Here is a 25,617-nt window from a genome sequence, read left to right on the forward strand (position 1 = left end):
CACCTTCCCACTGGGGAATGAGAAGCTGAACAGGAGCTACTGAAAGGGGGTTCTGGTCAATGGTAAGTTGGATCTGAGTCAGCAGTGGCCTGGAACCAGGAGGGCCAAACATGTCCTGATGGCATCAGGCCAACTGGGCAAGGGAGGGGATTGTGTCTGCGCTGTACTGGGGAAGCCTCACCTTGAATTCTGGGGGCAGTTTTGGGCACCACAGTACAAAAAAGAAATTAAGTTAATAGAGAGTGTCCAAAGAAGGAAGAGTATAATACACTATATATAAATATAATGTAATATATAATTTATATTATATATATTATCATATTGGTTAGAAAAAACCAAGTATCTGCTAAGGAAGGCAGAAACCTCCCTTGAAATAAATAAAAATGTAAACTACCACCCCCTCTCAAAATATTATAATATTGAAGTCAGGGTGCTCTCAGGCAGAGATATGGGAATAGGAATAACTAAGGAAATTATAAAAAATAAAAATGCAGTAGTACAAAAATGAATACCAACAAAAAAAACACTGACAGAGTTGGAATACAACCTTACACCCTGTTGGTCAGGGTGTTGGTAGCACTGTGATTAAATGGTGGCTGCGGTCCTCCTGGAGTGACAGATGTGGTTCTGTTGCAGCACTGATCTTATAGAAGGGCATAGATTTTCTCTGAAGGTCCAGTGGTGGTGTAGATGGGTCTGGTCTCTCCTCTGGGATCCAGTGGAGAAAGGCTGCTTGTGGTGTTTTGAGTCTCCAGAGAGAAACATATGGAAATACGTGGCCCCTCCCCCTAGGTGGAGCATCTCACAATGGATGATGTAATTTTATCTGCCATGCAGTGAGACTCAATGGCCCATTAACAGAAGATAGCCCCCTGGAGGGAGGGTGGATTGGAAGAGATGATGAACACTGCCCCCACCTGGTTTCAACAGATGGTAGTAGAATATCTTGTGTTGCAACCCAAGACAATTATATATATTATATATATAATTATATATAATTATATATATATATATATATATATGAATATAATAGAGAGTGTCCAAAGAAAGAAGCTGCAAGGATGGGGAAGTATCAGCGATGGAGAGAGAGAGAGAGATGAGGACAACTGAGTGGTGATCAGAATCTGAATTTGCAGTGTGTTACATGTGCTTATATACCATTCTAGGAAGGCTAGTAATTTTTTACTACAATGATTGGGTTAAACATCCTGCAAACATACAAACTTATACATTTTTGCAATATCCCTTCTACTTGATTCAGTCTTCTCTGTCACCAGACTGATTCAATCCTCTTGCAGTCTTCAAAGCTCTGTTTTTGCTGAGGCATCCTGATTATAAAATCTCTTATCCTAATCACTATGACTTTGCCATAGAGAAGGGTCTGGAGGGGAAGCTGTACGAGGAGCTGCTGAGGGCACTTGGTTTGTTCAGCCTGGAGAAGGAGAGATTGAGGGGATACCTCAATGCAGTCTTCAGCCTCCTCATGAGGGGCAAATACCAGTCTCTAAACTCTCATGACCAATGACAGAGCTTGAGGAAACAGCGTGAATCTGAGTCAGGGGAGGTTTAGCTTGGATATCAGAAGGTTTTTTTCCCAGGAGGTGTGGTTGGGTGCTGGACGGGCTCCCTGGAGAAGTGCTCACAACACCAAGGCTACCAGAGCTTAAAGTGGGCGACACTCTCAGGCACAGCATAGAATTGTTGGGGTGCTCTGTGCAGACTCAGGAGTTGGACTCGGTGCTCCTGACAGGTCTAATTCGGCATGTTCTATGAAAGTTGTTCTGGTATCCTTTCACAGATAAGCAAAAGCAGCAATCTTACATGGTCTGTACATTTTAGCTGTCTGTTATACCTTTCAAATAATCGTGCCTTCTAAAAAATATAAAGGTAGAGAATACTTTGAGGTACCTGATGGTGTCTGTATCGCTGATTATATGATATATTATTTTGGGACAGGGAGAAGTCTGTAGCTCTTTATCCTCTGAGGTAGAAATGAGCAGTTCACATTTCTGTAGTTCATCTGGTTTCCGATTCTTTGTAGCTTTGTACAAAGTGGAAGAGAAGCAGAGTCAAAATGCGCCCTTGGGCGTGTATTCCACAAAATGTCTTCAAGTGTTTAAAAAACTCCCAAAGCCAGCAGTATTGGGAATAAGGGCAAATAATTGAAGCTAAGATTTTAGGGTGCACTGATCTAGTTCCATTTATCTCTTGTGAAGGTTTGCACATTTCAAACGTAGTATGTTTGAATACCCACAGTGATGATAAAAACTAAATTTTTGGGTTGCTCGTTAATTAAAAATGTTCAATATAGAATGTTCTTAAATGGCAGAAATCATATCATACACCTTTTTTCAAAGAAACTTGTGTGTAACATGATGTTATGTTTCAGTTCTTTGATGTTGTTGGGATGTTCTCGTACTCAAATACTTTCTTTTTTCCCCCCTTAGGTGAGTGGAATCAAGAGTCTCTATGAGTCTGAACTGGCTGATGCTCGAAGAGTTCTGGACGAAACTGCCAAAGAGAGGGCTAGATTACAAATTGAAATAGGAAAATTGAGAGCAGAACTTGAGGAGTTTAATAAAAGGTGAGGAGACTATTCAATTTTTTTTCTTTTAATTAGAATGAGTAATATCTGCTGTGGAAATGATACCAATGATGCTTCTTAAAATACATTTTGGAAGCAGATATAAGAGGCAATGCAGTCTTGTCAGAGGGAAAATCTTTCACCTTGTTGGTACAGCTGGTCAGAGCCCATAATTCCAGCAGTATATACACAAGTGTATTTAAAAATGTAAGATGAATATTGTGATTTGAGGCTCAAACAAATGGCTGTGCTTGCTTTGTCCTGACATACCTCCCCTACATGAATACACGTGTGTGCAGCTGCTTGGTAAACTGCATTGAGAAAGTGATCTAGATTAAAATTAATCCATCCAAGGAGAGTTAATTAATGATTTTTATTGTCTGGTTCACTATATGGCTGATAGGAATAATGGAAGAAAGGAGAAAGGGTTGGTCCTGAGCAGTTTGGGAATATGGAAACGGTGTTGCTGTGAAAAGACATGAAGCTACAATGTAAATGTGCTGTGAAAAGAGCTTTTTTTTAAAACTTAAGTTTTTTAAAACTGCTGTTCAGTTTACATCACAGAAAATTGGCATAATAAACTAGTTCTTGAAGCCAAGTAGAATCCATTATTTCATTTCCATGGGAATTATTTGTAATCAAATACCGTTTAGCAGTAGAAACTTCATTTTAAAATTAATATATGTGGTAGAAAAATCAACTTTTGCTTCTAATTGAATTTTGGTACCTATTTTTGTATATAAGATTTGGGAATTACAGATCTTTCCTGAGTGGGTCATTATGTGCATCACCTGTTTATCAATGTTATTTGCCATAAAATAGGTTTTAATCTGTCAGTGCCACTAAGGCCTACTATAAGTCTCTCATCTCTCTTCATTTGCAACTAAGTGGTTATAGAAGAACTTCAGTGTTTTCCTCCCTTTCCTTTCTTTTTCTGCATAGCTAGTTGATTTATGATAAAGTATTTAATGTTTTCTCTGTAAATTTTGCTATATCACTGGACACTCATGTTCCATGCTGGGCCCTCTTTTTAAAGTCAGCCATTGGAGATATTTTTGGAATTTGCCCTGTAACAACTGTCCAATTATGAAATAGCGATAGTGTAAGCATTTGCTTTTGAGTGAATTGGTGTAAAGCCTATTGAAGTACAGCCAATACCATGGGCCTTCATGTGGTCAGGCAACCTGTGCACTGGTATTTGTGGACTCGGTTAGCTCAGCTTTTGTTAACCATGAAAAACCCCTCTGGTAACTAGGTCAGCCGTAAAACCCCTGAAGTATGGTGAGGTGAATCCCAGCCAGCCCTACTGGGATATTCCTGTTGGGACTGGAACTTCAAAGCCTCAGGCCAGCAGTCTTGGCATTTACTTTGGATAGTATATTTTGCATGGCAGTTGGCATTACATGGACTTTGTCTCTCTCATCTCATGATAGCAGATACTCTTCTTGCTTGGCTTTTAAAGCAAGCTCCAGAAGAGAGCAACAGTAGTAACTGGAAATTTGGTTCACCTCTCATCTTCTGCAAGATGATATTTTTCTGTTTTGATTAAGTTATCCTTGTAAGAAGTATCTTCACTTGGCAGGTCATGAGAATCCAGTTGACTCTTGTCCTTCAGACTTTTGATAGCCCTAAGAGATTTTAAAAATACCTTGTAGAAAATTGTGCATGTAAAATGGTGGAGATAGTGTTTTCCCTTGGATCACCTCCCTTTTCCTTTATCTGGGCAACTTACCAGTCACTTCAATGTCAAAGTAGCCCCTTACCAGTCACTTCAATGACCAGTTCTACCAAACTAATTTCAACTTTTTGTTTGTTTGTCTTCTGTGAGAGATGAGGAAAAAATACCTGGTTCTCAGGGTTTCTCTCTGTGCTTACAGTTCATAGCAATAGAGTTGAATTCTTTTTCGGCTGAAGAGTTTCTTCTACCAAATTCCTTCCAGTCCATTGAGATTCTTATAATGTACTTGGAGTGTTATTGGGGTGTTCAGCTTGTGATGTGGCCAGATTTTAAATATGACTCTTGCAAGTGCAGCTTTCAATTTTTTTGTCTGATTTGCAATGTTCACTTGACATCTAGCTCATTTCTGAAGCTTCCCTGTCTATGCTGACAGTCAGATGGTGCTTCTCTCAGACCAAACTTTCTTTGGGAACTGTGTGTAGTAGAAGAGTAGGTTATTGTATAATTTTATATTCACCACTATTACTTCTATCTCTCTTTCAAGCTCATGACAGAAGAGAGATTTATGGATGCCAGCACAGTCTGGCCTGGAGGGATCCCTAACACTGCTATCCTGTTGTTTGCTTGGAATACTTTGGGTTGATGGGACAGGAGATAATAGACTTCCCTTGAGAAATAGGATCACAGTCAACCTACTGCTTTAAGAGCAGATCCCCCCTTTTTTCTCCAAAAGCCTAAGTTTGTGAACATGTAAAGCCCTGAAGGCAGTGAAGATACTCCAGGGAAGCCACAGGGTGTGATTGGAGGTCATAATGTCAAGCCTAGTTCATGTCCAAAGGAGCCTGAGGCTTTCTTGGCTTTTACTTCCTTCCTGGGGCTGTCTACCGCCACAATTTCAATTTGTGAAGCAGCTGACCAACCTGCATCAAGAGCCTTGGATGGTACACAAGGATTTGGGACAGGGCCTGTGGTCTAGGAAAGAACAGGGTTTTTCTGTCAGTAATGGACTTGAGAGGAAATACTTCTGCTTATGTCATTCTGTATCTTCTTCCGATACTGAAAGATAACACTACCCCAGGGTTCCATGTGCGTGCAAATTCAGCTCCCAGGGTTTGGATTTTGGGGCATGTCACCCTGAGAATCAGGCCCTCGATATTGTTTTTCTATGAGTTCTAGCCACTTTCCCAGGAAACTAACTATAAACATAAGTGTTTACACATTCCATTAAAGATATGCCTTTTGATGGACATCTCTCACGGCCAGTGTAGTTGGAAAAGTGTTAACCTGACTATCCAATCTCTGGTTGTGGTCAGAAACCTATAAATACTGAGAGAAAAAATAAAGTTTTCTCTTTCCTTCACCACACCTCAAACTACGTCTGCGTGACTCATTTCGTGTCCAACAGCAACAGGGACACATATTTTGTTTAGTTTAGATTTTTTTTCTCTTACTGTGTTACCTATGTTGTAACATTTTCTGGGGGATTTTTAGTGTTTGAGATAATTTGGTATACTTTTGCCTAGTTAACAAGGAGCATCCCAAGGCTTTTTCTAGAGTAGTTCGTATTGAATTGGACCAAATGTCTACTTAGCCTGTTAATCGATCTCTGTTAAAAGCCATTTGTCTAGAGAAGAGAAGAATGTAACATGCATAGCAACAGTTCTCTGGAATACTCTTCCAGTCTTCAGCATCTCCCTTCAGCTAAGGGACTTCCTGATGTCCAGATTCTGTGTAATAGCCATCATGGGTTTGCATTTCGCAGTGCAACCAGTACTTGAGACCAGCGGGTTGTGGAGTTCTTAGACTTAGCAAGGGGATTCTGAGCTTACCTACGTATTGTATAAACATGTTGTTCAATATGTCTGCCCAGTTTCACTTGTTCATTTATCCCTTTGGTTTTGTATTTTCCTTCATATCTGCTAATATATTTCTCTTTAATGATCTATTTTTTGAAGTGGAAACATCTTACTGCTTAGTTGCTTCTGCTCCTGAAGCTGTTTAGTGCTTTCAGTCAATGTTTATCCTCTCTGTCATTTTTCATGTTTTAGTATATCCTCTAGGGAAGGAAAGCTGCATAATTGGAACTTCAGCCAGTATTCAAGATGCTATTGTACCATAACAGTGTTTAGTGTCTTGTTCTGAATTTTATTTATGAGCAGTTTCTTAAACACAGTTGCATTTTGAGTGCTTCTGAGCTGATGGTGTGTGAAGAAGGGTAAGCTTCAGATAGTATTTTACATCAGACTCAGAGATGTCTCCCAAGACCCCAGTGAGTGGCAGGAGTGCTACAGGACTCAGGAGTGTTTTGTGGTAACCAGATTTGCTGTGGCCTCTTTGGGCAGTGGTGAAGTAAGACCCTCTCAGAGCTCTTCTATGCAGGGTTCCCTCCCCTGCTTATGCTCCTTGCCTTCCTTTACAAAAGCCAAATTGACTCTAAATTTTCTAATTTCCTTTATGTTTTTGCATATGCCCACTATTTTTCTTCATTGATACCTTTGTCTAATTTTACCTGTGCAATTATCAGAGAAGGATGTTGTGGAGGAACTTTATCAAAGGCCTTACAGATGGACAATATTCATAACCCTTCTGCAATGAAGTAACTCCATCAATCAGAAGAAGCTTCAAGCTCCAAGAAGCTTCTTGAAGATGTACTAGATGTCTTGAATCACTTCCCTGTGCTCTGTGTGACTTAGCAGAGCTTCTAGGAGGATCTGTTCCAAGATGTTCCCAGGTACAGAGATGTGGCTGGCAGGTCAGTAACTCCTGAAGTCCTCCTTCCCACCCTTTTGCAAAATGGGTGCAATGTTTCCCTTTTTTTTCTGTTACCTGGGCTGTCATCTGACTGCCATGAGTTTTCAAATGTCATGGAGAGTGGCTTGGCCACTCTCCTCTGGACTCTTTACAGGTCCCATAGACTTTATATAGACTTTGAATATATCCCATAGGATATATTCCAGTTTCTCAGGTGGTCACAAACCTAGCCTTTTGTTATAGTGAGTTATTTTGCCTTGCCAGTTCCTGTTTTGTAGTCCATCTACTGGAGAGGTTGCCATTGAAGGCTGAGGCAAAATGGTTGTTGAGTACATTAACCTTCTTCTCATCTGTTACAACCTGTGGATGCTAAGAAGAAGGGAACAGAGCCTGTGTGAAATTAAGTCACAGCCTTCTCATTCTGGCCTGAGAAAGCATGAGAAAGAATCCAAACAGTCCTTGGTGAAGGACAACAATCTTTGCAGGGGTGTTTAAGAAAACAGTCAAGGGGTGATGTTACACTTAACCAATGATAGTAGATGTGTTGCTTTAATGACCAATGAGAGTTTTACCTCTCGGACTTTCTTGAACATGTCTATAAAAGAAGATCAAGAATAATACTTTGCTCTCCTGTTTAACACACAAGAGAATCTCTGTTCTTCTCGCGGTTCCCAATAGAGTGACAACTACCACTTTGCCAGTCTTGTTCATTGAAGTATGTTTGCTTTGACCTTCCTTTTCTGACTAACTTACCTGTGGAAACTCTTTGTTATTCTTGGTGTCCCTTACCAAGTACAACTTCAGCTGCACCTTGGCGTTACTGACCCTATCCCTACTGTTGTGGTTTAGGGCAAATTTGGGAGGAAACTTCCAAAGGGGTCTCTCTAGAAAGCAAATTCTCTAGAAAGCGGCCCCTCCCCCTACTGGTTGGGGAAAAGATTTCTTTGGAGAAAAGTGGAAAAAAACTGTTTATTTAACAAGCAAAGTATTCACAAGCATAAAAATGAGTAATATTAAACAATAGAACCTCTTGCAGTTCTGAAGAGATGGCAAATTCAGAAAGTCTTTGTTGTGGGCTGTAGCTCAGCTCGCGCAGTCTCTTTAGCAGTCACTTCAGTGCTGGAAAATGCTGTGTCCCAGGCCCTGGTGGGCCACAGGTGTGAGCCCGTGGTGTTTTTCTGGGTTCTCAGTCCAGAGGCAGGGCCAGGTGCTTCCGAGGAAAAGAAATGCCACAGTCCAGGGAGCTTCTCTGCCTCAGCTAGCTAAAAAAAACCAAACAACTAACTTAAAAGAAAGGAGAGCTCTGTTTCACAGTGTGTGCTGCAGACAACACAGTCCAGAGAAGGAATGTGGGTAAGTAAATGCAGTTTCTGCAAACAAAAAAATGCGCTGCTTCTCCCCCTCTATGCTCTCGGAATAAGCCTTAAAGGTGCAGAACTTAATATCTAGCATGAACAGAGCAGAGGACTGGGGATGCAAACATCATAAAGTCACCCTAGGACATTCCACCCCTTATCCCCATATGAGCTTACTACCAAAACTAATATATATTCTAACTCTACAAGCATGTATTTTTATACATACATACATATATATACAGTATACAGCTGGATATAGACAATAGCAGTGACGTTCAGCAAACAGTGATTTTAAACATGGTTCTCACCCAAATGTCAGATCACCCTGAAGTACTCATTGTGTTGTTCCATCTTTCTGCATTATCCACCATGTGCAACCTGGTCCCTGAGCAAAGACAACCCCACAGATGGGTTTGTCTGTACTCGAGGCCGAATTGATCCAAACAGTGTTCCCTAACAAACCTCTGACATGTACCACTGGGACTTTGTCTCCATCTACTCTGTGCAGGGGCTCAGACTGGGCAGGGCCTGCTCGGTTGGTGGAACCATGGGTGTTAACTAACCAGGTGGCCTTTGCTACATGCTGCTCCCAATTTTTGAAAGATCCCCCACCCAATGCTTTCAAGGTGGTTTTCACCAGTCCATTGTACCTCTCCACTTTGCCTGGTGGTGCATGGTAGGGAATATGGTATACCCACTCAATGCTGTGTTCCCTAGCCCAGGTGTTGATAATGCTGTTTTTGAAATGAGTCCTGGTTTCTGACTCAATCCTTTCAGTGGTACCATGCCTCCAAAGGTCTTGCTTTTCAAGACCTCGGATTGTGTTACGGGCATTAGTGTGAGGCACAGGGCAGGCCTCCAGCCGTCCCATGGTGGCTTCTACCATTGGTAGAAGCACATAGTGCTCACCTTGGCGTGTCTGGGAGCAAGCGCAGTTTCTGAAATTTCCATACTCTTGCCAGGATACCAGCCTGTACTAATACTGCCTCTTCATTTTCTTCTTGCCTTATAGTTTCACCTGCTGGTCTCAGCTCATCTGTGCTGGTCTTTTGCCTTCCAGTCTTGAGGATCAAGAGCTTTTGTGCTCCAGAAAATTTCCTAAAAGATCTTCTCCCTTGTTCCTGAGGGCACTTTCCCAGGGGGTGCTATTGACTAACTCCTTGAACAGTAGGCAATTTGCTTTCCTAAAATTCATTGTTCATTACTCTTCACTTGACCCACATTTCTCAGGAGTCGTGCAGACTCCTAGACTGCATGATCACTGCAGGCCAGGTTGTCTCCTGTCTTGACATCACCAATTGGCTCACTTGTATTGGTGACCCTTAGGTCCAATATCTCATTCCATCTGGTAGAGCTGTTTATTACCTGGATTAGCAAGCTATCCTCCGTGCTCTCCGACAGCCTCCTCAATTGCTTACAGCTTGCCCTGCTACTTTTCCAGCAGATGCTGGGATGGTTGAGGTCCCACAGCATGATGAGTCTTTGAGTGCAGTGCCTCTTGTAGCTGGAGCAAAAAGGCTCCACTTGATCAGTCGGCCAGGAGTAGATGTCAATCACAAGGGCTCCCATTGTTGCCTCGGTCTCTGATTCTTACTCATGGGCTTTCAAAATGCTTATGGCTGTTTTTTAGAGACAGCCCTTCACATTCAATCTACTTGTTGGGGAGGGCAACCCTTCCACCCCTCCTTCCTCACCTGTCCCTTCTTGACAGCCTGTGCTGTTGATAGCTGTAGTCCAGTCATGAGATTAATTCCACCAAGTTTCACCAGCTTGGTGAAACTAACCTAGTTAGGTTGCAGCTTTCCAGTAGCACAGTGGCTTCTTTCTGCCCACTCTGCACGCATTGGTGTAGAGAAACAGATGGACTGTTGGCTGTATCATCTTCTTTGTTTCCCTGTTGGTTCCTGTTATCTCAGGAGCCATCAGCTCATCATCTCTGTAAGACTTTCAGAGTACCCACTGGAAACTGAATGTGAAACCAGGGCATGAGGATGGTTAGAGATTGGAGGCACTTCCTTATAGCGAGAAAGAACAGCCAACCAAAACAGGTGTGGTGCAGTTGATGAACTGAAGGAAAGGGATGCCATCTAAAGAGATCAGGACAGGCTGGAGAAATGGGCCTGTGGGAATCTTATGAAGTTCAACAAGGTGTAAGATTCTGCATATGTGTTGGGTTATTCCCATCACAGACGAAGGCTGGGTGGAGAATGGATCAAGAGCAGCCCTGAGGACAACAAAGTATCAATGGATGAAAAACTGAATTTGAGCCAACAGTGTGCACTTGCAGCCCTGAAAGCTGATCATATCCTGTGCTGCATCAAAAGAAGTGTGGCCAGCAGGTCAAGGGAGGCAATTTGCCTCCTCAAGCCCACCTGGAGTACTGTGTTCTGTCCTGGGGATCCAACATCAGAAGAATGTGGAACTGCTGGAGTGAATCCAGAGGAGGCCACATGTTCTGGTGTTCTGAGGGCTGAAGCCCCTCTGCTCTAGAGGCAGTTCTGGGCAAGCTGGGGACATTCATCTGGAGAAGGGACATCTTCAGAGAGACCTCAGAGCACCTTCAAGTGCCTAAAGGGACTCCAGGAGAGGGATAGGAACTTTATACAAAGCAGTAGTGGGATGACAAGGGTAAATGGCTTCATGCTGACATAGGGCAGCTTTAGATGGGATATTGGAAAGAAATTCTTCCATGTGAGGGTGGTGAGGCACTGAATCATAGAATCGTGGAATATCCTGAGCTGGAATGGATCCACAAAACCATCAAGTCAGCTCCTGGCCCTGCGCAGACACTCCAAAATCCCACCCTATGCCTGAGAGTCTTGCCCAAACTCTGCTTGAGCTCTGGCAGCCTTGGGGCTGTGATCATTCCCTGGGGAGCCTGTTCAGTGCCCCAGCACCCTCTGGGGGAAGAACATAATATCCAACCACTGGAAATGGTTACTGTGAGAGAAGCTGTAGCTGCGCCATCTGTGTGGAAGTGTTCAAGATCAGGCTGAATGGGGCTTGTAGCCAACCTGGTCTAATGGAAGGTGTCCCTGCCCATGGGAGTGGTGAAACAAAATGAGATTTAAGGTCCCTTCCAACCCAACTCATTCTGTGATTCTGTGTATTTTACAACATCTACAATACATCCATGTATGATTTGTACTGTTTGTATTATTTGTACCTTAAGTATTGTACTATTTGTACCTTAATGCAACTTATGAACTTTCTACTGAACCAAGTTCATAACTTGTTGCCCTGAGAATCAGGCCTTTCAATATTTTTTTTCACAAGTTCTAGCCACATTCCCACAAAAGTAACTATAAACATAGGTGTTTATACATTCCATTAAAGATATGCCTTTTGATGGACATCTCTCACGGCCAGTGCAGTTGGGAAGGTGGTAACCTGACTATCCAATCCCTGGTTGTGGTCGAAAACCTATTAATACTGAAAGAACAAACTATTATTATTCTTTCACCACACCTTGAGCTGTGTCTGTGTGAATAATTTTGTGTCTGACGGTGACAATATCTAGGTTCATAAAGCAGTTGGGTGTCACAGTGTCCCTTTTGGCGTTGTCACTCCATTCACCCGGGCTAGCTCAACACCACTGACATGCAGGGGGACACCCCTCCGAATCCTGGGAATCACAGAAGTGGCTTATCGGAAGAGACTGCAGCGACTATGGAGGAGGCAGGAGTCAGGCTCTTATGAAGGGCAAAGTCCAAGGTTTATTTAGTCCTCACAGGCACCTCCAACCTCAGAGGTGCTGCCTCAGGAGAGCCCCCAAAGCAGGGAATGACAACATATTAGATATGGGGAAGGGACAAGGGGAGGGGACAGACTGCAAACCAATGAGAAACAAGGGGGGGGGAGCGTGATAGGATCAAAGGACTTTGGGGAGAACCAATGAGGATGGTTTGGGGAGGGACTTCCTCTGTCTCTGCCCTATCACTTGACGATCCTCCCCGAGCTTTCTAGAAGCTGGGTGGTGTAGTTGGGTGACTGACAGAGCCCGGGGGGAGAAACAGGAAGGATTCAGGAACAAGGGGCAGGGTAGATTGACGAATGGGGTAGGAGGGTACAAATTGGGCTAAACTAATAACACAACAGAGGGGAGAGGGGAACAAACCATTAACACCATGGGGAGCAAAATTAACAGCACAATATAACAGTTGGGTAGTTTCACTTGATAAAAAGTTAAGTATCTTTAGGATGTTCAAACGCCATTTATATGATGCAAGGAACAGCTTAACTTTTGAAGATGTTTGTATCAGGAGATGAGACATACTTTTAAATCTAGATTGTTGTGAAAATAGCCACTCTCATATCATTCTGTTGCATGAATGGCTCTATCCTATATGCTGTGTAGTGGTTTCCACTGTTTTCATCTTCAGCTATTTGACAAAACTTTTGACTACTGGAGGGAGGGGATAAGTAGAGATGTGGATGGAAACAATTAACATACTGGTGAGGTGCACAATACATCTGCTTAGGTAGAACGTCATCCTCTCACAAGACTCTTGAACCAGATCTGGTGAAATGAATAAGGGCCGTTCATTGATAGCAGAAGTAACTCTGGTGGCACGTTTAAGGAAAGTCTTCTGTTCTGGTGTTTATGAAGTGTCTGTTCATATCTTTACCAGTATCACTTCTTCCTAAGTCAAGCCAGGTCTGAAGATCAGTGTCTGTCAGGTGCCATCATTCTGCATGTTTTAGCAGTCTTCTGCTGGAGGTGCACACTCCCAGCTCTGAGAGGGGTGAATGTCATGTTGTGACTTCCTCTGCCTGCTATTTACCCTGCATGTGGGGACAGGACAACAGGGTGTGGCTTCAGACTGAAAGACAGTAGGTTTAGATTTGATATGAGGAATAAATTCTTCCCTGTGAGGGTGGTGAAGGCTTGGCATGGGTTGCCCAGAGCAGTTATGGCTGTCCCATCCCTGGAAGTGTTCAAGTCTAGGTTGGATGGGGCTTGGAGTATGATGAGGGTGGAATGAGATGGGCTTTAAGGTCCCTTCCATCCCAAGCAATGCTGTGATTCTGTGGTCACCAAAATATTTCCCTTGAGCAAACTTGGCTCTTTCTGGAAAAAAAGAGCTCTTGAGAGTTACCCTAACTTGGTGTTCCTTAGAGGCATTGACACATCTATCAGGTACATTGACTGCTTCTAGGAACTTTTTTAAATCTCATAGACCCCCAAAGCAGTTGTACCTTTATAAAACCTCTGTCACATTTTTGCATGAAGGCAATAAACCAGGCTGAAATTATAAGTGAAAAATAAAAATTAAAATGGCTTGCAATATTGTCAGTGTCCTTGAGGGGGCCAAAGTTACTTATCATTGTCAGGAATTCTCTGTGGTTCTTTGTCAAGCTTTGCATCAAACGCTTCTATTCATTCCCATCCCTGGAAGCACTTACTTGCTGTCTGACTTCTGCAGGGAGGAAGCAGGAGGCTGTGTGAGCACATACTGCTGTTCAAGCTCAGAGTGAAGTGGCATTTGTCCTTTGGGTCCTGCACAGGCAGAAGGCTCCCATGTCTGATTGCTTGTGACACAGGCATAGTGGCTTGTTTCACAACATGTAACACTGCACTTGTGACTTTCTGATTACTGCTAAATAACTGTCTTCTAAGTAGAAGCCACGTTTTGTCTGTGCCTCCAGAAAGCTGCTGAGTTTGAAGACACTGCACGTATGTTGCAGAACAGAATTCACAGTGACAGATTGGACCGATGAGAAGAAAAATTGGTTACACTTAAATGAAAATAAATTCCAAGATCTACACCATGAAATGCAGAGAGAAAACACAAGCTGACTGCATCATAAAGATGTCAACTTATTAAAAAATGCACATAATGCGCTACTATGTAAAGAAATATTGTATGTAGGGTACACCAATACCCCATAATGGAGGATTTTTGTAAAATAATTCTGGCCAATTCAGGCAAACCATAAGTTCAAGACAACAGTACAAGTGATGAGGAGTTTGGGAACCAAGCCTCAGGATTTGGGCTTTGCAGCAAGGTTTGTATAATCTAGAACAGTGTTTTTCACCTTTTTTTTTTTCCTCTTTGCAAACATAATGGATTTTTTTTCCATGTTTGGAATTGCAGATGGAACACAGAGCTTTTAAAAGCCTATATGCAGTAGGAATACTCTTCAAAATTATTTCTGTGGGCCCTAAAAAGCAGCTTATGGACTACAGGCGCAAACTACCGATCTATAGATTCAAAGTTTGAGGAAAGGAAAGGAGAAAAATTGTCTGCAATGACTTAAGTGAAAAAAATTTTTCTGTTTCCCCCATCTCATGCGGTGTGAGGCTAGAACAGTGAGCTTAAGCAGCAACAAGGAAGGATTACAGCACATAGCAGAACAGATTTTTAAAAACATAATGATACATGCTGAGAAAAGCTGCAGAAAGTCACTATGTTAGATGAAAAGACTGATAAATTACTTGGTGGGCAGAAGGAAGATTACCTTGATCATATCTGCAAGTTGGATATAACAGCTCAAATAATGATATTTAAAACACTTGGATGTGCTTTGCTCAAAATAAATACTGCTGAAGAAATACTGATTTATTCCTGAAAGGTGACCCCATTTCCACAGTGGATTATTTTATTTTACTATTTTTTGTGGGAATGCATCATGAGAAGTAGGCTTGACCACATGAGATATTAAACCATGGGGATGCTCAGTCCTCTTTGGCCATTGCATGTACTTTGCTTCATGGGCTGTACTCCAAAGTAAAAGATACCATCTGTGTAGCTGCCAGATGAAAAAGTACTGTTTACACCTTGTGTGTATGTTAGGGGTTAGGTATTACCATTTCTTAGCTGCCAGAGTTGCCTTCTTGTTTTTCCTTTGTCTGTCCATGACATAGTTTTTACTCTGCTATGCATTTACAGAACATGGTACTGGCTGCACATTTTGTGGGCGTTCCAGGTCAATGATCAGCAGTATTTGCAGGTTACTGCAAGAGCCATATAGTTTTGAGCTGGGCTTGATAAAAGGTGTCTGATAACAAAATCCCTGTGGCTGTAACCAGGACGTCCTCAGGATGGGTGTGAATCTGTGTATAAGTATAATGTACTTTTGTTTTTCCAGCTACAAGAAGAAAGATGCAGATTTGTCTGTGGCTCAGGGGCGCATCAAGGATCTGGAAGTTCTTTTCCATAGAAGTGAAGCAGAACTCAATACTGTCCTGAACGAGAAACGCAGTCTGGAAGCAGAGGTGGCTGATCTGCGTGCCCAGCTTGCTAAGGTATGATAGGCAATGCTTCAGCACAGGACAGTCTGTGTAGTGTAAATTCCCTTTTTTCTTTGCAGTTAGTTTATAGTCTGAACGTCAATGATCCACCTTGCTTACTGCTGAACCTTTGGCTGCCCCTCTTTGATACAAAAATAAATTTTAAGAAATCTCTGTAAAACAACCAAAGCAACACAGTGTTTTACACATTTTGCTCAGAAGCTTTTATTTAAAGATTTCTGTTGTTTCTATATTCATGGGATGCTGGATTATTAAATGTTGTCCTTTGTAAAGTCCTGCATAATTTTACACTTGTCCTGGAGTACCCAGTGGGACCATGCTAGCAAGAAAAAGAAAGTGCAACATATTGTGCTTGAGGAATTAATAATCCTTGGCTCCTGTATCAGAATGTATTGAACTAATCCTACATTTTAAATAGTTGGTATGAAAACATATAAGTTTTGTTTAACTATCAATTAACACACACACGTGGTTTTTTATGTTGTTTTGTTGTTGTTGTTGTTTGTTTGTTTGGGTTTTCTGTTTTGGGGGGGTTTTTTTTGCTTTTGTTTATTTATTGTGTTCTTTCTGGTGGTGGTGTGGGCTAGCTTTCTTTAAATCAGTGGCTTAACATTAGATTTGTTATTGTGAGTAACTGGTCCAAAGACATCAGATAAAGACCACAAAAGGTTTATGGATGAAAGATAGGAATCCAGACAAAATTATCTTTAAAATTCTTTACTAGGCTGAAGATGGTCATGCTGTGGCAAAGAAGCAGTTGGAGAAGGAAACACTTATGCGTGTGGACCTGGAAAATCGGTGCCAGAGTTTGCAAGAAGATCTGGATTTCAGGAAGAATGTGTTTGAGGAGGTATTATCAATCTAGTAATCTTACCACTGTCCAAAGTAAATGTAGCTTTTAATCAAATTGACTATGAGCAACTACTAACTAGTCCAGGTAGAGAAAATCAGTATTAGCTTTCCTATGAATGGGCTGAGTAATAAAATAGATAAAGGTTTTACATCTTTTTACATGGTAAATCGGTGGAGTCAGTATGAAAGCTAGGTGACCAGAGTATTTTTCCATGGGCAGGTGAACTCATGGAGTGCTGATGTGGGAAAGGGAAAAGTTTCTTCTTGTTTCCTCTCTCTGGACCTGGTTGCATGTCCCTGCTCTTTACTTAAACCAGCTTTTGTTGCTGGACCAGATGATAACCTGATTTTATTGACTAGAACAGTATGCAACTGCCTTGCTTATTGCAGAGGTATTTTTCTGCCTGTTAAGTGAATGGCTCTAGTGAAGACCAAAACTTTTGTAATAGTGGGAATTGGGAAAGGGAAGCATGACTTTGTCTCCATAACAGATGAAAAGTGTTATGTCTTTATATTCCATCTCTGGTAGTTCTGCAAGCTCGTTCAGTGAGTGGCTGCTCAGTAGCTGCCACATGTTTCTGCTGTTCATCTCACCTGCTCTAGGTGTGATGCTTGGCTCACCAGTCACCTAACCATTTCAACCAGATTAACTAGAAAAATACTAAAGTTTTTTGGTTGAGTTTTATTTTTGACTGCTTAATGGCTGAGTTGTTTCACCACAGAATCCAAACTAGTGCTCAGACTGGTTTAAAGGAGGGGACAGGGCTGTGTGGCTAAGGATGTGGGATAGGGGATGAAGAAGGGCAGCAAAAACAGCCAGGGAGGTCCCCCTGAGATGTAGTAACCATTGTTCTCACTTCCATGCCCTGGAGCGGTTGCATTGCTACACTGACTGCAGTGACAGATCCTTGTTTGGTTGTAGGACCTTAAAATAAATTTTCTTCTTGGGGAGAATGTGTTGCTTTTGACTGAAGGTAAAGCTAAATGAGACAGCAGAAGCTAATCTTAAAGCTTGCTGTGCTTAAGGGTGAGTGTTCTTTAGCCATCGCTGAAGCTTTTTGATTCTTGTATGCACCAATTCAACACATGAAGCAATAAAGAAATTGATTTCCTTTGCATTAGTGGATGGATTTGATTCACTGAAGGGTCCAAGTCTCCATTAGAACTGAGACATTGTGACTGGGAGTGTGGCAAGTTAGGCCTGCTTATTCTGGCGGTGTTGAACTGCTGGATCCACTCAGCCCTTCACCTAATCCTTTGTAGTCCCCCAAGACACTCCTTCAGCTTCTGGGCTGTCATTGCTTACAGATACTGAGAGACTGCTGCTTGCTAGTTTTCTTGGTGTAAAAATTAACCACAGAAAGAAAAGCTTCTTCCATATCACTTCATAGCACTTTGCTGTTAGTAAAAGGACATGTTTCTGGGGATCTATTTTTATTTTATTTTAGATGTAGAGCATTTTTACAAAACAACTAGTAAAGTTGGTTTGAATATATACGTTAGCTTGCTGTGACTCTAGTCTAGCAAAATTGAGCCTTGCTTCACTTGCTGTTGTTTCTCATGGCCCTGCTGCTAACTTCAGGCCTCCTCCCAGTACTGAGAACCACTCATTGGTTGGTTGTCCTGCCCTGAAGAAAGAAATTGTTTTTCTCATACTGCACATTCAGACCTGGCCAGGTCTGTATGAATAAGTGCGTGAAGTAAACCTTACCTTTCTAGTTTGTAACCAGTGTTCTTAAGCACAGTAAACTTGTACATTTCTAAAAATGAAAATTTCGTTGCACAAGCTCTGATCATAAAAGATTATGTCTTCAGGATTGCTTGGGTTGCTGTTTTATTAATATTCTAATCAAAATCTAGTAAGAAGGGGTCATCAAGTATATGGAATATAGATGAGATCTGCATGTACTTAAGAGTGAAATTTGAAGATGCAGGTTTTTTCTATAATTTTTTTATATATATAATGTTCATAAAAGGTGTTAATTTTCATCTGATTCCTTGTAGACTGCTATTGTAATGTCAGGATGTATATTGAGAAGGACAGGGTTTGTAGTGCAGCATATAGAATCTCTCTGCTATGTAAAAATGGATGCTTTTTCACCACTCTTCTCTCCATTTTGACTTTTGTAGCATAAAACAGCTCCTTAGTTAGACAGTATATGGCTATTTTTGAAGCTGGTTTTAAGTTGGATTAATTCTAAGAATTACATCTTGACAAATGAGAACAGTAACTTGAATCTGTTAGTGCATGCAGCAAATCCCAGGCTTAAATGTCTGTAGTACTGTAGCTCCATTATACTAAATAGTACTGCAGTAGTTAATTGTTGTTAGAATGTAACTGCTTGTACTGTGTTACCTTAGTGTGGGAATTTGACCCTCTTCTTTTGTGTATGTGTAGGAAATAAGGGAAACAAGAAAACGACATGAACATCGTTTGATTGAGGTGGACACAAGCCGCCAACAGGAGTATGAATCCAAAATGACTCAGGCTCTGGAGGATCTGCGAAATCAACATGATGAACAAGTCAAACTGTATAAGATGGAGCTGGAGCAGACCTATCAGGCTAAGGTAACAACTGCTGTCCATAGAGCTGTCAGACTGGAAGCCCAGTTTGTGAGATAAAAAACACTTCAACCAGCTCTATGGCTCTTAAGGAGATGAGTAGCTATAATTTGAGGAAGTTTTGTCCCAGTGTTCAAATGCCTTCCCTGGGACTTGTGTGCAGGTGCATTTCCAGGGAGTTATAGCCAAAGGTAATGGCAAGCAATAGCTTTAGCCAAGAGAGGTCAGTTAGTGAGAAAACATGTGGAGTTACTGTTGATTTTTGCAGAAGACACAGTGGGAACAATGGATGTCATGCAGTAGCTGATGAGACAACATCTTCTGCTCTAAGGGTTCTTTTCTTACTTCAGTAGATTCAGTTTTTCTTCACAAATGGAGAGGGTAGAGAAGAATTGCAGTATGTCCAATGCATTGTGCATAAGAAGCTGAAGGGGGAGATTGGAGGGCTTGGAAGTGGGTGTGTCTCGGTATGGGCCTTTGCTTCGATGCAGTGAGTTTGCAAACTAATACAGACACACTGGAAGGGGCTTCTTATCTAAGAGTGCATTGTCACTTTGCTCTTACTGTGGTCTTTGCAGTGTTCTTAATCATGCCAATACACTTTTAAATATGTTAAGCCTGGCTACATTTCAATGATCTAGGTTAGTTCTAGACTGGAAAATGACTAGATGTAGCTGTGATATCTTTGGTGACAGGGAAACTTCAGGCAAGGTACCAGACCTTTCTTGACCAGCTTTGGTGATGAAAACCGTGGAATATAATTTGGAAATCATAGACTTGTAGAGTGGTTTGGGCTGGAAGGGACCTTTAAAAGCCATCTAGTCCAACCCCCTGCCTTGAACAGGAACTTCTTTAAACTAGACCAGGTTGTTCAGAACCCCATCCTGGCAATTCTGTCTATTGAAAATACTTGTCAATAGTTACAGCCACTTTTTGTTCTCTTGTGCTGAGAGAGTGATGGTACTGCTAACATTGTTGTCCCTCACCCTTCACTGAAACTCCCTTTGAATTCTTTGGGTTGATGATTTCGTTCGAGAAACACTGATCTACAAATATTTAACTATTACTTATGGCAGCAACACTATAGATAATAGGTACTAGAACCTTAAAATTAAAATTAAAACCCCCAACACAGTTGGCAGGGTTGGAATTATTCCCAGAACTCTGGAATATGTAATAATTTATACAAGGAGCTATTTGGATTGACTTGTCATAGTCTGAGGGAGATACAGGATAGAAGATGCTTACTAGAAAACAGATTTTTAAAAAAGGATGGAATATACAGATTAAGAGAATGAAAAAGTGACAAGCTTTGAACAGGGGAATGAGGAAATTATGCTGTTTTTTCCCTCCATAAAGGTGGTTGTTATGGATGAAGTTGGAATATGGAGGGAAAGGGGTTTAGCTGTGAACTTCATTCTGTGATTTCTGAGCAAAGATGTGTACCTCTTAGAGAGCCAAAGCTGGGACGAATATGATGTCAAATAAAATAATTAGGTTTAGCTACTGAGCAGCTCCAGGATGAGCTGGTCTTGGGTAGAAGCTCAGTTCTTGCACAGAACAAATGTGACGCAGCTGGAAAAAGTCCAGAGGAGGCCACAAGGGTGATTCAAGGACTCCACCTCTTAGGGAGAGAGCTGAGATAGGTGGGGTGTTCAGTCTGGATAAGAAAACTCTCCAGCGAGACCTTATTGCGACTTCTGAATACTTAAAAAGGACTTCTAAGAAAGATCATAATGATCTGTGATAATAAGTGATAGAAATGCTAAGTATGAGTATGTGGCACTATGACAGCATGACTATAAGGTAGTGAATGGCTGTTAGACTTCAATTTTTTTTTAATTTTAAACTTTACATGAAGTAATGGAGTGTGTAGTTGAAGTTCCTTCAAAATCCGTAGCCTAAAGAAGGCTCTGTTTTTGCTGCTCAGAAGGTAGTGAACAGCAGAGCTAATGAAGGTTGATTTTATAAACCTTTGTGCTGTGTGACTAAAGAACATCTTCTGCCTCTAACTGTTCTTACAATTGGATTGGTTTAGTTTTTGAGTGGATTCCATGGTGTGGCAAAATTGTTGAAGTTCAGCTCTAAGGCATGCAAAAGATACATTTTCTAGCTCTCTGCTTTCATGAAACTTACCTTATAAGAGTTCTGGTTTTGCTATCTCTGTTTTGGTTAAAATTAACTACTAGAAATTAAGCTTGTTCGCTAGGTGAATTTAACAAAACATTAGAAACAAAATGCATATTGGCAACTATTAAGGAAAGAGAAGAAAACCAAACCCATTGTTTTGCCTTGGGGACAGGATGTCATCTGGAGTGCCACAGGTAGTTTTATTGTTTCTTGCAAAGGTACTACAGACTAATACAGAACAGACTGACAGACAATTTAGAGTGGGAAACAAGTCATCCATGAGAATATTTTAAAAAAAAAAAAAAACTTCATCTGGAAAAGACATGCATTGAGAGAAGTGAAAGATACATTGGATGTCTGATAAAGGATATATAGCAAGGTGAATGAGGAATGATTGTTTATTGTTTTTTCAGTAGGAGCAGGGACAGTAAATGTCCAGTGAGAATGCCCAGACTGAGAAGAAACAAAAAGTGTTATTCTCTAACATAGAGCTAAAGTCATTGCCCCAAAAATTCAAAAACCAGAGACAAATTCCTGCCTCAGAAATCCACTGAGAGATAGTAAGGAGCAAAATATTGTCTCTGTTTGAGGAAGTTCCTGAGTTGCACATAGCTGGCAGAGACATAATACCCATGGAATATTTTATTGAATTAGTCTCTGGGCATCCAGGGGACTGTTTAACTAGGACATGAATTAGGTGGGCAGACTTTGCTGTCACCCAGTGTGATTTGCCTTAGGACAAGCAAGCAGAGCATGTGGTCAATTTTTTGGAAACTGAGGTTGCTTTTATAATGGAAGGGCTAATAGAGTAATTTTTTAACAGCATAAGCAAATCCCATAGAAATAGATTTTCTTTTGGTCCTTAGGGCATTCCTTAATGTTATGCAGTTCCTATCCTAAACTTACCAGACCATTTAAATTTTTTTAAAATTAAATACTTGCTACTTTTTTACTAAAAGGATATTGCAAGATTTCTAACTCAGTACAAGTAAGCTGTGTAAAACTTACTTTCCAGCTGGAGAATGCCAAATTGTCCTCTGACCAAAATGACAAAGCTGCTGGTGCAGCTCGGGAGGAGCTGAAGGAGGCTCGCATGAGGATAGAAGCTCTCAGCTACCAGCTTTCTGGTCTTCAGAAACAGGTAAAGGGACTAAATTTGCTTTCATCTCAAACACACAGCTGTTTTGTGTGAATGTATTAACATTTCTGACCCTTCATATTTTCTGAACTTTACATGGAGAAATCTTTGTTATGTTCATTTGGGATGGAGAAGGGTTTTAACTTTTTGAGTGGACCTGTATGGATGCCAGGTGGGCTTTTTCTTGTGCTGTGTGCCTAGGCCAGTGCAGCAGAAGATCGCATTCGAGAACTGGAAGAAATGATGGCTGGTGAGCGGGAGAAGTTTAGGAAGATGCTGGATGCAAAGGAGAAGGAAATGACTGACATGAGGGACCAGATGCAGCTTCAGCTTACGGAGTACCAAGAACTGCTTGATGTTAAATTAGCACTGGACATGGAGATTAGTGCTTACCGAAAACTCCTGGAAGGAGAAGAGGAAAGGTGCGTAAAGATTCCACTTTCTTTTCTAAAGACTCACAAGTGTTATTTTCACTTCTCGCACTTTTTTACCACTTGAGCAGGAATGCCCAGATTTCCTTCCCCTGAAGTTATACTGGCTTCACACCACAATGTTGTTGCATGAACACATGCATGGAGCACTTGTTCTTAACTGAATACTGTCCTTATTTTGGGTTTTTGTAATGGTTTTGGAGTATAATGATTGCTTACAATATATATCATTCTGTGCTTGGTCTTCATATCATCTTTTTCCTTAAGAGCTTGTACTTCTGTGGTTTTAAATCATGAGGCCCAAGAGTAGTGTGTTTAGTAGTACCTGTACTGGAGGGAGGGGTTAAGTGATCTGTGTTGCTCTCAATAGCACTGCTTTCCATGTCACATGGTCATACTGTGAGAACATTCCTTAGGGATGGGTAGCCCACTCCTCCTCATGTGTGCAGTCCTCTTGACATACAGAGTTAGGATGCTGTCAGCCTCGGCACACATTACAGTCTGGTTATTTGAGGATATTGTAGCTTTGTAAGTGGTTCTCTGGGTGAGTTAATTAAAATGCTTTCTTGGTTGTGTTAAGGTTGAAGCTCTCTCCAAGTCCCTCCTCCCGTGTCACAGTCTCTCGGGCTACCTCCAGCAGCAGCAGCAGCAGCGCTTCAATTGTTCGCTCTTCCCGAGGCAAGAGAAAACGTATTGAAGCAGAGGAGCTTTCTGGCAGTGGAACAAGTGGGATCGGCACTGGAAGTATCAGTGGCAGCAGTAGTAGCAGTAGCTTTCAAATGTCCCAGCAAGCTTCAGCAACAGGAAGTATCAGCATAGAAGAAATAGACCTGGAGGGCAAATATGTTCAGCTTAAGAACAACTCGGAGAAGGTGAGCATCAGCAGAACTCATAGAAAACAAGGAGGAGCTAAATTGAGATGATACACAGCCCTTTGCAGCATGAGTAGGTGCAGCCATGTGGAGAGCAGGAGCAGCATCTCAAGGTGCAGCATCCTGCAGGAATTAATGGTGGCTTTGAAAAGTTGAACATAATGATGGGCTAACATGCTGCAGGAAGAGAATTTGTGTCCCAAATGTGTAAATGTGTGCTGGGGCATTTCTCACAGAAACAGCCTGGTGTCTAGCAGAACTTTGTAGTGTGAAATGGATATCTTTTAAAATTTTGCTGAATGACCTTATGGGATTTAGACTTTCAGACTCTGACTGGATATAGGCAAATACTTTCAAGGTAGAATGCAAATGTCTAACAACCATATAAATAAATTTGTATTCCCATTATTTTAATAACAAAGACCCATACTCTGATGCCTGTTTGTTGTGTTTTGTTCACTCTGAATAACCTTCTGACTCTCCATTAGGATCAGTCTTTGGGTAACTGGAGACTGAAAAGACAAATTGGAGATGGAGATGAAATTGCTTACAAATTCACTCCTAAGTATGTCCTCAGAGCTGGGCAGACCGTTACAGTAAGTTATATTTACAGTATGTCAACAACATATTCTTTGATGCTGTGGCAATTGGAAATCTTGAAGTCTGGTACAGCCTGATTTGGTGTGTAACTTTTGGGTTAATGGGTCTCACTCTACAGAACCAGGATTTCAGTTATAAAAATGCAAAACAAAAAATTAATTTCTACATTAGTACTTCAGTAGTTAAGACCATTTTTTTGGGCACAGAGAAAGTTGAAGAAAAAGGTATTTTGGGGGATTAGTTAAGGACTATTTGTTTCCAAACACCTTTGCCCAGGTTTAGAACCCTAATCCTGCTCAACCTCTTAAAAAATTTGGAGCAGTTCAGAGCATTCATTCAGACTAGTAGACTGTAGTTAAGACTGGACATTCTCAGCATTAACTGTGGTAAAACAGCAGCTTTTCAATAATTTTGCATTTTATTTTTAGACTGCAACAGATGTTCTTTTAGGAAGAAACAAATGTATTTTAATTTTTAATCACTTTCAGCTATTTCTGGTTAAGTATCAATTGTTCAGATACATATAAAAGATCAAGTTGATACACTACATGCTGCTTTTTGCCTTTGCTCCATACAGTATGGTTATTGAGACAGTGGTAGGAGAAATTTGTTCAGAAAGGAATTCATGACTGCAGTATTAGATTTTTTTTTTAATACCTTACTACAAGTGTAGCTAAAGGTAGGGTAAAACTGCCATTTGAATTCAGAAAAGAAATTTAGTATGTAGAGAGATGTAGGAGAATTAAAGGGATATGTTTATTTAAAAGAAAAAATTGGATAAATAGCTAATTACAGATTGTTGTTCTCTCTAGATCTGGGGTGCAGATGCAGGTGTATCTCATAGTCCCCCTTCTGTTCTCGTGTGGAAGAATCAAGGCAGCTGGGGCACTGGTGGAAATATCCGCACTTACCTCGTAAACTCTGAAGGAGAGGTAAGCTGTGTCCATGGTCTGGGTTGTCTCCCAAACTCTTAATCTGAGGGTGAGGTGACATGACACATTGACAAAATCCTGATTGTAAGCTCTCTGCTGTTGTCTTCTAATATGACAGTTTATAACAGTAAAATAATTAGGTTTCTGTACATATCTCTGACATTTTTGAGATATTTTTGAAAACTGTGATCATCATGGTTATGCCCATAGACACTTTTTTCCTATTTTAGAAGAATACCCTGCTAGTAGAGAATTTGTTTGGAATTTGAGTATATACTTACACATGAGACAAAGAAAAGAAGCATTTCTGGCAATTCATACTTCCGTTATATAGTTCCTGTGATGTTCTGAGGTGCAACGTAAACATTAATGTAGAAAGATAGTTGTCCTTTCCATGTTAGAAGCATAAGTTCTCATTTGGCAGATGTTCCTGAGCATTCTGCATTGTCCTACATCTGCCCACAGTTAATTTT

General features: G+C 41.1%; 1 protein-coding gene across 2 annotated transcripts in view; it reads left to right on the forward strand.

The window, feature by feature from the left end:
- LMNB2 (lamin B2) overlaps positions 1-25,617 on the forward strand; it is a 38,942-nt gene that overhangs the window by 6,010 nt on the left and 7,315 nt on the right. For both annotated transcript variants that reach the window (XM_086862836.1, XM_086862835.1), the window contains exons 2-10: positions 2,448-2,584; positions 15,464-15,620; positions 16,351-16,476; positions 18,877-19,047; positions 22,187-22,312; positions 22,511-22,731; positions 23,321-23,612; positions 24,101-24,208; positions 25,025-25,144. In XM_086862836.1, coding sequence (XP_086718962.1) covers positions 2,448-2,584; positions 15,464-15,620; positions 16,351-16,476; positions 18,877-19,047; positions 22,187-22,312; positions 22,511-22,731; positions 23,321-23,612; positions 24,101-24,208; positions 25,025-25,144 — 1,458 coding nt within the window. The remainder of the gene's footprint in view (positions 1-2,447; positions 2,585-15,463; positions 15,621-16,350; positions 16,477-18,876; positions 19,048-22,186; positions 22,313-22,510; positions 22,732-23,320; positions 23,613-24,100; positions 24,209-25,024; positions 25,145-25,617) is intronic.

This window comes from Cyanistes caeruleus, chromosome 25 (assembly GCF_971803275.1).
Source record: "Cyanistes caeruleus chromosome 25, bCyaCae1.hap1.1, whole genome shotgun sequence".
Classification (NCBI taxonomy): Eukaryota; Metazoa; Chordata; class Aves; order Passeriformes; family Paridae; genus Cyanistes; species Cyanistes caeruleus.